Source organism: Garra rufa, chromosome 18 (assembly GCF_049309525.1).
Source record: "Garra rufa chromosome 18, GarRuf1.0, whole genome shotgun sequence".
Taxonomy (NCBI): Eukaryota; Metazoa; Chordata; class Actinopteri; order Cypriniformes; family Cyprinidae; genus Garra; species Garra rufa.
Genome location: NC_133378.1, coordinates 24,730,120 through 24,743,321, shown reverse-complemented (window position 1 = coordinate 24,743,321; position 13,202 = coordinate 24,730,120). Strand labels below are relative to the sequence as shown.

At 33.8% G+C, this 13,202-nt stretch overlaps 1 protein-coding gene across 1 annotated transcript in view; it reads left to right on the top strand.

The window, feature by feature from the left end:
• Positions 1–13,202, top strand: part of lrp1ab (low density lipoprotein receptor-related protein 1Ab) — a 198,379-nt gene that overhangs the window by 137,307 nt on the left and 47,870 nt on the right. The window contains exons 23-30 of the mRNA XM_073822691.1: positions 2,972–3,154; positions 3,328–3,525; positions 6,391–6,636; positions 7,090–7,287; positions 10,093–10,297; positions 10,390–10,554; positions 10,653–10,897; positions 12,387–12,518. Of these exons, the coding sequence (XP_073678792.1) occupies positions 2,972–3,154; positions 3,328–3,525; positions 6,391–6,636; positions 7,090–7,287; positions 10,093–10,297; positions 10,390–10,554; positions 10,653–10,897; positions 12,387–12,518 (1,572 nt within the window). The remainder of the gene's footprint in view (positions 1–2,971; positions 3,155–3,327; positions 3,526–6,390; positions 6,637–7,089; positions 7,288–10,092; positions 10,298–10,389; positions 10,555–10,652; positions 10,898–12,386; positions 12,519–13,202) is intronic.

Genomic DNA, 13,202 nt, shown 5'->3' with positions numbered 1-13,202 from the left:
CTTTTTTGTGGTCTGTGGTGAAACACGTCAACCACAAAATCTTGAAGAATGTCTGCGAGGAGTGCAGGGAGTGAGAGTCCCTGTGGAGAGCAGTGTTAATGACTGCTCTGAGAGCTGCTGTCTAGAGGGATTACACAAGCACAGATGCGCCGGGACGTTTGACGCATGAGCCGCTGGAGTATCCACACACGTGTGCATTTTTTGTTCATAACTTCTATCCCTCTCTCCACATGTCTCATTCATTTGGCTTCATAGCTGTTAATTGGTCAGCGGTTGGCCGGTCCCTGCGTAGAACAGGAATAGAGGGGTTAGGTTCTGTTTTCGGGGTCTGGGCTCTGTCCTTCTCTTCTCTAATCCCCATGGCATGCTGGTGCTTAATAGACTCACAGAATCAATGCAGCAGAACCAAGCCAGAGGCCTAATGAGAGTGCTGGGCCTTATGGGAGCCTGGCAGTGTGTTTGTGCCTCTGTGAAGATGTAGAGCTTGAATGAGGTCATGCTAGCATGAGTTGTGAAGGAGAGATCTTTCATAAAGTCATTGAGTATGAGTTTGGAGTAGGGATGTTAAACGTAACGGTACTTTGGTACCAAGTCAATTTAAAAGAGAAACGTGTAATGAAACCAGTTTTCCTGTAAAAATGAAAAGATGTAGGTTATAATAAAGCTATCATTTAATTTTTATTTAAAAATGTATAAACAAATAGAGGGACGATGTTAAATAGCATATTATTAAACTTCTACATTTATTGCATAATTACACTGTTTAACTGCTTGAGAATGTGCGAGTACTTTTGTAATTAAAAATTAAAGAAAATAAAAACATGTCAGAAATTCAAATTCAAAAATTCGAATATCATGGATTTTTTTTGTTAATATATATTATTTATTTATTTATTTATTTAAATAGAGGAATGTTTTAAATAGCATATATTTTTTTTGCAGAAATATTACAACTTAGAGAATTGTAACACGTTCATTTTTGCTACAGTATTTATACATTTCTCAAATATAAATATTGGAAAAATTATTTAAAAAAATAATTTGAGTATTTGAAGCCTACATGTAATTTCTTTATTTACATTTATTTATATGTATGTGTTAAGTAGAATATTAATTTAAGGATTTACATAAATATTGGGATTTATTTATTATATTCTGCTTTTATTAGAAAAACATGTTTATTAGTACTATGTGACTGTTTACGTTTATATACGTTATTTTTGATTTCATAAAATTAAAGGAAAATGAAAATTTCTGACAATGAATGTTCATTTTCCTTTAATTTTATGAAATCAAAAATAAAGTATAAAAGTTAACAATGAATGTCAGAAATGTAATTTATTTAAAAATATTTGAAATCTACATGGTATTAAGTAACAAATTTTTGCTAAAATTTTTACATAAAATTTGGGACTTACTAATTATTTTTTATATTTATACTTTTATACTTTATTTTTTTACTACATAAATTGTTTATTAGTGTTAACTTTTTTATACTTTATTTTTGAATTTGTAAAATTAAAGGAAAATTAAAGAAAACAACAAAAAAAAATTAAGAACTGCAATTTATTTAAAAATAAAAAATATTTAATTAAAAAATATTTGAAGGCTACCTGGATTTTTTTTTTTTTTTTTTTTTTTTTTTTTTTGACAATTTATATTAGCATTTTTTTAAAAAGTGGAATGTGTTAAGTCGCATATTCATTTTTGGTAAAGTATTTGCATAAATATTGGGATTTATTTGTTATTTTCTGCCTTCACTACCTAAATTGTTTATTAGTAATAATAACTTTTGTATACTTTTATTTTGGAATTTGTAAAAAATTAAAGGAAACAACAACAAAAAAAAGCATGTCAGAAATGTAATTTATTTATAATATTGGGATTTATTTATGATTATCTGCCTTTACTACATAAATTGTTTATTAATACTGTTTATTAGTTTGTTTTTAGTAGAAGCAAAAAGAAAACATGTCAAATGTAATTCATTTAAAAATATTTAGAGACTACACAATTTTTCTTTCTAATTGTCAACATTTATTTTAGCATTATTTTAAAAACATAGTGAGTTAAGATTATTAAGGTGTGCTAAACTATGTATTAGGTTTAATTCATTATTTTCTGCCTTTACTACATAAATTGTTTATTAGTACTATGTAACTCTTAACATTTGTATATTTTATTTTTGAATTCGTAAAATTAAAGGAAACGAAAAATTTCAGTAATTTATTTAAAAATATTTAAAAGCTATTTTTTATTTTAATTTGTCAATTTATATTACCATTACTAAATGTACTGTAGTACTGTTTATTAGCTTTTTTTGTTTAGTAGAAGCAAAAAACCATGTCAAAAATGTAATTTATTAAAAAATATTTAGAAGCTACATAGAATTTTTTATTTTAATTGGTTTAAAATTTATTTTAGCATTATTTTAAATATAGGAGTGTGTTAAGTAGCATATTAATTTTTGCTAAAATATTGAAATTACTAGAAAATTGTAATATTCCAGTCAAATTTGTGTGTGTATGTGAGAGTGAGAGTGAAAGAGCGAGAGACACAGTGAATTCATGCAGCTCGAGCAGTATGATGTCATTCGGGTCAGTTTACCCCATCCCTGTTCGAGGACACACTTCTCTCTGTTTACGGACGAGATCTGGTTTTCCGCTTCCCCCTCTCCAGACTCTGCCAGACACTAACCTTTGCCATGAGGGAAAGCCTTTATGTCCGATGTCTAATGATGGCCGTCACAGTGCCAGCCCTGGGCTGCCGTTCATGAGAAAGTTTGCTTTGGATCGCTTCATTGTAGTTGTGCTCACGCTGGTTACAATCTCCATCCCTGGGAACTGATTTCTGACGTCAGGAAGCCGAGCACTCATTACCATCAAATAATAAGATATGAGTCTGTGCCTTTGTATAAATGTTCACACGGTTGCATTATAATTACACGTCCCGTTTTGGTCTTTCTCTGCAGCCACGCGGCCTCCCGGCGGGTGCCACACGGATGAGTTCCAGTGCCGAATGGACGGCTTGTGTATTCCTATGCGATGGCGCTGCGATGGAGACACGGACTGCATGGATCTGAGCGACGAAAAGAACTGCGAGGGTGTCACGCATATGTGTGACCCTGCTGTCAAGTTTGCCTGCAAAGATTCAGGTTTGGACATGTTTGGCTATCCTGATGTTCTCACTTTCAAGTCATAATAAATCACAATACAAAATATTTTTGTCCAATAAAATGAGATGGATTTTCCCCTTCAGTTTTGATTCAAATGATACATTAAAGCATTTATTTCATGTGATTTTTTTTGTTCTTTGTGTATATTTTAGCTCGCTGTATCAGTAAGGCCTGGGTGTGTGACAGGGACAGCGATTGCGAGGATAACTCGGATGAAGAAAACTGCGAGGCTCTTGAGTGCAAGCTCTCCCACCATGTTTGTGCCAGCAACGACTCCATCTGCCTACCTCCTGAGAAGCTGTGTGACGGCACGGACGACTGCCCCGATGGCTCAGACGAGAAGCTTTGCAGTAATGCACACGCATTCAAACACAAATACACTCAAGTTAAAGCGATACTTATATGTTGTCATGTTTTACTCAACCTCATGTCATTTCAGACATGTTAAAATTTTTCTGTGTATCACAAAAAAAATGCTGCATAGGAAATCGTTTAAATGTTTTGGGTCAGCAATTATTATTATTATTATTATTATTTTAATTAGGCAAGGATGCATTAAATTGATCAAAAGTGACATTAATAAAGACATTAATTATAAATAAAAAAGATCTATTTTAATAAAATGCTTATGGTTGGAACTTTATATTCATCAAAGAATCATGAAAAGAAAATCACATTATACACAAATATTTTTTAATTCAGCAAGGAGGATGCATTAAATTGATCAAATGTGACAGTAAATACATAAATTATTAAAAAAACAAACTGTTGTAATCAGTGTTGTTTTTGACAACCATCTTAGATTTAGTCTTAGTCTTAGTCTTTTGGACTAAAATGCTTCTTAGCTTTAGTCAAATTTTAGTCACTTCTATATGTGATAGTTTTAGTCCAATTTTAGTCGACGAAAAGTCAAAAAGGTTTTAGTCTAGTTTTAGTCGACGAAAAGTCAAAAAGGTTTTAGTCTAGTTTTAGTCAAAAAAAGGGAAAAAAGTAGTCTTTTAACAAATTAATGTAGGTCAGTAAGTATTTTGCTGTTGGGTAGTGTCACTTGTAAGTTCTGAAAATAGCAGATCTATAGTTCAACACAATGTGAGCTTCCGGATCGACTATTTTCACCAATAATTACAATAATGAAGGAATGTTTTAGAACATAAAAGACAAACAAGGATGGAATGCTAAAACGGCTTGCCATACTAGTATAGCAAAGAGTATTTAATGCTAAAACGGCTTGCCATAGCGTCAGATACTTTTTAAGTTTTAATTGGCATGCACAATAAGCGGAAATGTCATGCATTTTAAACGTCTGACGGACCACCCACTAACATTTTCGTCTATTCTCGTCTCGTCAACGAAAACTCACACACGTCTCGTCATGTTTTAGTCATCAACGAGCCATTTTTATCTCGTCATCGTCTCGTTATCGTCATGAAAAAAAGTGGCGTCAACGAAATGATTTCGTCATCGTCATCGTTGACGAAAACAACACTGGTTGTAATCAAATGATTATCTTTAGAACTTTATATTCATCAAAGAATCCTGAAAAAAATCACATACACAAAAATATATATTTTTTTTTTATTTTTTAATTCAGCAAGGATGCATTACATTGATCAAATGTGACAATAAATACATGAATTATGTACAAAAACAAACTATTTTAATCAAATGATTATCTTTAGAACTTTATATTCATCAAAGAATCCTGAAAAAAAATCTCATTATAAAAGTTTTTTTTTTCTTAATTTTTAATTCAGCAAGGATGCATTAAATTGATCAAATGTGACAGTAAATACATAAATTATGTATAAAAAAAACAATAAAAAAAAACTTTTAATCAAATGATTATCTTTAGAACTTAATATTCATCAAAGAATCTTGGAAAAAAATTACATTATACACAAAAAATATTTTTTCTTATTTTTTAGCTCGGCAAGGATGCATTAAATTGATCAAATTGACAGGAAAGACATTAATTATTTAAAAAAGAAATGTATTTTAATTAAAAGCTTATCATTAGCACTTTATTTTCATCAAAGAATGATGGAAAAAATGTCACATTTTACACCGAAATATAACTTTGTTATTATTGTTTAGTTCAGCAAGGATGCATTAATTTGATTAAAGTAACAGTAAAAACATTAATTATTTAAAAAAAGAAGTCTATTTTAATTAAAAGCTTATCATTAGCACTTTTTCATCAAAGAATCCTGGAAAAAATGTCACATTTTACACAGAAATATACATTTGTTCTTATTGTTTAGTTCAGCAAGGATGCATTAATTTGATTAAAGCAACAGTAAAAACATTAATTATTAAAAAAGTATTATAATAAAATACTTATTAGTACTTTATATTCGTCAAAGAATTTTATTTCGGCAGGGATGCATTAAATCCATCAAAAGTGGCAGTAAAGACATTATTATGTAAAATAAAAAAAATATACATTTTAATTAAATTCTTCATTAGAACTTTATATTCATCAAAGACTTCAGTAATAAATTACATTAAAAAATATTAAAATAGAAAACAAAATTTTAAATTGTAATTTTACAATGTTAATGTTTTTACTGTATTTGCACAAGTGTAGAATTGGTTCATTAAAATGTTAAATCATTAACACACCTTACTGGCCCCAAACTTTTTAATGATTTTTAATGATATTTGTTTTCATACAACGATAATCTATAGTAAATAGTGACTATGATCTGTCAAACTCAAACACACAATAAAAGTAGCCCATCTGACTTATTTTCTATATTCTATACAATACAGCTCCAAAATACTTCAGAATATAACCCACAAGTCATATGGCCTACTTTTTCTGTAAAATTGTATTTATTTATTTATTTATTTATTTATTTACATATTAATTAATTTATTTATTTGGGTCTTTTGTGGAGCTTGACAGCCAGTAGATCTAAATATTTTTCTTCTGTGTGTTCCATGGACGAATGCCTTGAGGGTGAGTGAATAATGACAAGAATGTCATTGTTGCGTGAACTGTTCCTTTAAATCTTTCACAGTTTGCGAAGAGCACGCCAGCTCAACTTGTGTTTCCCATTAACATGACACACAGAAATTTCAGGCTTGAATTCAAATTAAATAAGCACATTCTCTCCAACTCATTGTTTCTTTTTCTTGACAGATTTGCAGCAAGTTACTCACAAACACCCTTTCAATTCCACCTGCTTCTTTCTTACCCGTTTTCATTCTAGATCTTTGCACGGTGGATAACGGAGGCTGCAGCCACAACTGTACCATCGCTCCTGGTGAGGGCATCTTGTGCTCCTGTCCAGCTGGCATGGAGCTGGGTACCGACAACAAGACCTGCCAGATTCAGAACTTCTGCGCCAAGCATCTCAAGTGCAGCCAGCGCTGCGTGCAGGAGAAGGCCACTGTTAAGTGCGCCTGCTATGAAGGCTGGGCGCTTGGGCCAGATGGCGAGAACTGCAAGAGCACTGGTGAGGGTGGAGGACAGGACAAATAAAGATAGCTAGAATATTTAAGTTTTACTTAAAGGCATAGTTCACCCAAAAATGAAAATCACACTATGATTTACTCATCCTCAAGCCATCCTAGGTGTATATGACTTTCTTCTTTTAGACAAGTCTAATGTATATTAAAACATGTCCTGGGTCTTTCAAGTCTGAAAGTTCGAGCAGATGAGTGGAGTACATTTTATGATGGATGGACGCACTTTATTGGACTTCAAACACCCATTCACTGCCATTATAAAGCTTGGAAGAGCTTCTAATATAACTCTGATAGTATTCATCTGAAAGACAAGAGTCATATACACCTAGGATGGCTTGAGGGTGAATAAATCATTGGGTAATTTTCATTTTTGGGTGAATTATGTAGTATATGGACTTTACTGAGTAATTGATCTAATGTCCCATGTTCATGTTCTTTAGATCCATTCAAGCCCTTCATCATTTTCTCCAACCGGCATGAGATCCGTCGGATTGACTTGTACAAGGGCGAGTTCAGCGTGCTGGTGCCTGGCCTGCGTAACACCATTGCCCTGGATTTCCACCTTAACCAGAGTGCCCTCTACTGGACCGATGTGGTAGAAGACAAGATATATCGGGGGAAACTGTCCGAAAACGGAGGTAAATTAATGTCTTAGTCCTATGGGAGTGGTTGTTCCTAAGTTTAATAGTTAGTTGTTATTCCTGGTTAAATACAGCTTACTCTTGCATGCTGTTGATTCCGAAAGAAAACATTATAATAAGAGGCCCGCCATGCTATCAACCGAGCTTAAACTTTATTTAAACAAGAATTCTTCAAGCGCATGCCAGTTGTCTCCATTGTAGTACACATACAGTTGAAGTCAAAAGTTTACATAAACCTTGTAGTATCTGCAAAATGTTAATTATTTTACCAAAATAAAAGGGATCATACAAAATGCATGTTATTTTATTTAGTACTGACCTGAGAAAATAATAGATGAATTTATAAAAATGACCCTGTTCAAAAGTTTACACACACTTGATTCTTAAAACTGTGTTGTTACCTGAATGAATGTGTGTTTTGTTTTGTTTTTCTGATAGTTGTCCCTTGTTTGTCCCGAACAGTTAAACTGCCCATTGTTCTTCCGAAAAATCCTTCAGGTCCCACTAATTATGTTTTTTCAGCATTTTTGTGTGTTTGAACCCTTTCCAACAATGAATGTATGATTTTGACATCCATCTTTTCACACTGAGGACAACTGAGGGACTTGTATGCAACTATTACAGAAGATTCAAATGGTCACTGATTCTTCAGAAGGAAACACGATGCATTAAGAGCCCGGGGTGAAAACCTTTGAACAGAATGAAGATGTGGACATTTTTCTTATTTTGCCTAAATGTCAGATTTTTTTCATTTCGTACTGCCCTTCAGAAGCTACAGAAGATGCTTACATGTTTCCCAGAAGACAAAATAAGTGAAATTTACCCTGATCCTAAAATTCAAAAAGTTTTCACCCCCGGCTCTTAATGCATCGTGTTTCCTTCTGAAGCATCAGTGAACATTTGAATCATCTGTTAATAGTTGCATACAAGTCAGCAAAATTGCTGAAAAAACAAATAAAATTGTAGGACCTGAAATATTTTTCTGAAGAACAGCGGGCAGTTTAACTGTTCAGGAAAAACAAGGGACTCACGAACAACCATCACTAAACTAAAAAAAAAAAAAAAAGGTGGATCATTCAGATAACACAGTATTAAGAATCAAGTGTATGTAAACTTTTGAAAAGAATTCAACTATTATTTTCTCTTGTGGACTATATGTAAATGTCTTTTATGTGAAATATCTTATTCAGGTAAGTACTAAACAAAAAATAACATGCATTTGTATGTTCCCTCTTATTTTGGTAAAATAATTAACATTTGCAGATTCTGCATAGTGTATGTAAACCTTTGACTTCAACTGTATACACACAATCACAAACTATTATTTTTATTTGGGGAACTTTATTAGTCAAGTTAATAATGGCTTTGGGTAAAAGTGAGCTTCAATCGCATTCTTTTGTTTTAAAGACTTGTTTAAAGTTCTGAGTTGACTTTGTTGTCTAACTGTGTTTTCCCACATTGTTCTGTTCTTTTCAGCGTACCAAGTTACTCCGTAATTATTACAACTATTTTCGGTTCACAAAACCACAGCGTGCGTCTAAGTGAGTCTGTGTGTGATCGTAGCACAGGAATTTGTACGCCTCTGTCTTTACCCATTTGACTCATTCGTAGTTTCCGTGACTACAGCCAGAGTAAAAGTAAAGTGTCGGAAGCACCATGTTGCTTTGAAACACGCGCACACACCTCCCTCTCTCTAAACAGCACTTTCCAGAGATACCATACACTGTCCAAGTTTTGGATCCCTGCTGTCATCTTTGACAAAGTAAAAATATGACTGACGTTGATGCCAACATTGAAACAAAGTAACAAAGTGTTATTTATCAACCCCCGTCAGAGAGGCCGCGCTGTCTCCAGCCCAACAGAGAGCCATTCTGGACCTTTAATTACTGCTCTGTATGAGAGTCTCTCTCACAGATCAGAGAGCAGCTTGCTTTGATTGGAATGATTTTTTTCTCTTCCACATGGCTGTAGCTCAGAGTGGGGAATATTTATTGCAGCATTGACTTATGGCTTTCAGGCTGGAAGCAATCAAACGATTTCTTAGCCAATATACTGTATACCAGGGGTGCCCAACCCTGTTCCTGGAGATCTACTATCCTGCAAAGTTCAGCTCCAACCCTGAAGAATCACACCTGAACCAGCTAATTAATCTCTTAAGTAGCACTTAATTACAGACAGCTGTGTTGGAGCAGGGCTGGAACAAAAATCTGCAGGTAGGTAGATCTCCAGGAGCAGGGTGTAGCAGCCCTGCTGTATACAGTCTGAGACTATTGGTAAAACTGAATTTTTACCAAAATGCATTGCAAGTTGGTTTAAATAATGATGATAAAGACATTTATAATGTTACAAAAGATTTCTATTTCAGATAAATGCTCTTCTTCTGAACTTTCTATTTGTCACAGAAACCTGAATAAAATTCTTGTCAGCTCTTTTCAACATAATAACAATAATGTGGGTTTTTTAGCAGCAAATCAGAATATTAAAATAATTTCTGAAGGATCTTGAGACTGGAGTGATTATGCTAAAAATTCAGCGTTGAAATCGCAGGAATAAATTACATTTTAAAATATATTCAGTTATTTAAAATAGTAAAAACATTTCAAAATGTTGTTGTAGTTTGGATCAAATAAAAGCAGGCTTGGTAAGCAGAAGACTTTTAAAAAACATTAATCACGTTATTAAAATGTTTATTGACATCAGTTTTGGCCAGAATTATTATGTCGGACTCACATTTTCTTTGTACAATTTAATTTATAGGTTTAACTTTGATTCCTTTTAATTCTTCCTGTCTTGGCGTTTCAGCTCTCACCAGTTTTGAGGTAGTGATTCAGTATGGTTTGGCCACTCCTGAGGGTCTCGCTGTGGACTGGATCGCAGGAAACATCTACTGGGTGGAAAGTAACCTGGATCAGATCGAGGTGGCCAAGCTGGATGGTACCATGCGTACAACACTACTGGCTGGAGAAGTGGAGCATCCACGTGCAATTGCGCTTGACCCAAGAGATGGGTAAGACATGTTATACTTTGACAGTTTCTGTGATATAATGACAGAATTAGGTTGTTACAAGCAATGTCTCTCTCTCTCTTTTTCTCTTCCAGTATTCTGTTCTGGACAGACTGGGACGCCAGCTCCCCCAGGATAGAGGCTGCATCTATGAGTGGGGAGGGTCGTCGCACTATTCACAAAGAGACTGGAAACGGTGGCTGGCCCAACGGTCTAACTGTGGACTACTTAGAGCGCCGCATTCTGTGGATTGATGCCAGGTATGCACATGCTATTGGCACTAATAGTGATGTAAAATGCGAACGCATCCCCAGTTAGTCTCCTTGACTTTTCAGTCTAAAAATAAAAATGTTTTTAGATCCGATGCCATCTACTCTGCCGCTTACGATGGTTCCGGCCTGATCGAGGTGCTTCGGGGTCATGAACACTTATCGCATCCTTTTGCCGTCACCATGTATGGAGGAGAGGTCTATTGGACGGACTGGAGGACCAACACTCTGGCTAAAGCCAACAAATGGACAGGACACAATGTGACGGTGGTCCAGAGGACAAACACTCAGCCGTTTGACCTTCAAGTGTTTCATCCTTCTAGACAACCTCAGGGTGAGAACAAGCATGACCTAAACTAACACGTTAAAAGGCTGCCAGGAAAGCTGCCTTGCATTTGTTTCATGTTGTAAGCTGTGAACACCAGTGTTGTAATTGTTAATTAAACTATAAAAAAAATTTTCTTTAACTGAAACAAAGCTGAAATAAAAAGAAATACTAGATGAAAAACTATGGAAGCCAGTTTCCACAACTGAATAAATAATAAAAAAGTTCATTGCAACTTTATCTCGCAATTTTGACTTTTTAAAAGAATTGTGTGATACAAACTAGCAATTCAGACTTTTTTTTTCTCAGAATTGTGAGATATAAATTCGCAGTTGTGAATTATAAAGTCAGAATTGCGAGATATAAACTCGCAATTCTGACTATTTCTCAGAATTCCGTGATATAAACTCACAATTGTGAGATGATAACCTGCAATTCTGACTTTTCGAACAAATACGAGTTTATATCTAACAATTCAGGCTTTTTCTCTCACAATTGTGACTTTTTCTCACTATTGAGAGATGTAAACTCGCAATTGCGAGTTACAAAGTCCAATTTTGGGGCAAAAATATGATATGAAAAATTGATATGTTCTCAATTGCGAGTTTATCTCACAATTCTGACTTAACTTGCAGTTGCATGTTATAAAGTCAGAATTGCAAAATATAACCTCGCAATTCTGAGAAAAAAAGTCAGATTTTCGAGATATAAACTCAATTCCCAGAATTGCAAAATATAACCTTGCAAATCTGAGAAAAGTCACAATTTTGAGATATAAACTGACATTGTTTTTCAGAATTGTGACTTTATATCTCAAAATTGCAACTTTCTATTTCACAATTCTGCCTTTTTTTTTCCTCTCAGAATTGTGTGATATACTCACAATTGTGAGAGAAAAAGTTCCAATTTTGACTTTTTTCTCACAAAAGCGAGTTTGTATCTCGCAATTCTGACTTTTTCTCTCAATTGCGAGTTTATATTCTGCAATTTTGCCTTTTTTCTCACAATTCTTCTGTTTTTTCTCAAAATTGTGAGATATAAGCACACAATTGCATTTATATCTCACAATTCTGACTTAACTCAAAATTGCATGTTATTAAGTCAGAATTGCAAAATGTATATAACGCAATTCTGAGAAAAAAAGTCAGAATTGTTTATTTCTCGCAGTTCTGACATTATTTCTAAAAATTGCAAGTTTACACCTCACATTTCTGAGAAAAAAAGTCTTGAAAGAATTGGGAGATGTAAACAACTGTAAGAAAAAGTAAAATTTGTTGAAAAAGAAGTTACAATTACCTTTAATTTTTTTATTCAGTGGCAGAAATGGACTTCCATAGATATCAGATATTTTGGCAGTGAATGAAATACAAAAAGTTTAAGTGTCAAAATTACTACAACTAAATTAAAAAGAAATTAAAATTAAATATAAATATATATATATATATATATATATATATATATATACATATATATACAACATTTTCCTTCACCTTTGCAGCTCCCAACCCGTGTGCGGCGAATGATGGGAAGGGTCTGTGCTCTCACCTGTGCCTCATCAACTACAACCAAACTTTCTCCTGTGCCTGTCCACACCTCATGAAACTCAAGGCAGACAAGCACACCTGCTATGGTAGGCTCCTCCTCCCTCAAGCCCTAAGATCCAGCCAAATATCATGCTTTACTTGCTAGCAAGTTCCAAATTAAATACTGTTTTACTAACTACTGAATACTGCACAATATAGTACATTTCCCATGACCCTGGCATTGAAAGCGACATACTCTACTGTTTAAGCAACAGGAACAATGTAACTAATATATGCTGTATCAAAAACAGCTATTATTCCACAATACATTGTCACATGACCTCAGTACATTTTATTTGTCAAATGAATCAACTATGGCTGTTCGATTAAACATTGCTGCTGATATTATTTCCATTTTAATCCATCACACTGGAAACAAAAGTTCAAGCACATTGCATTGTGGGATACAGTATTCCATCCAGTAATCTCTTTCCAATTTGAGTGAATAGTACTACTTTTTTTATTACTATTAGACCTCTTTGCTGCGTTCTTTTTGTGTTGCGTCTAGCTAAATCCATTAGCTATTAACTACTATGGCAGCTTCAGTTTTATGTAATATAATCTTATATAATCGCCATTAATTCTGAGACGAATTAGCTTTGAATGCGTACATGTGTCTGCACAATTAGAAAATCACACTTTGACTGACACTTTTTCAGTTTACTGTGATTTTAAATGCACTAATTCTTCTCTCACACACTTTAGGACATATAGTATATGAATTGCGCCAC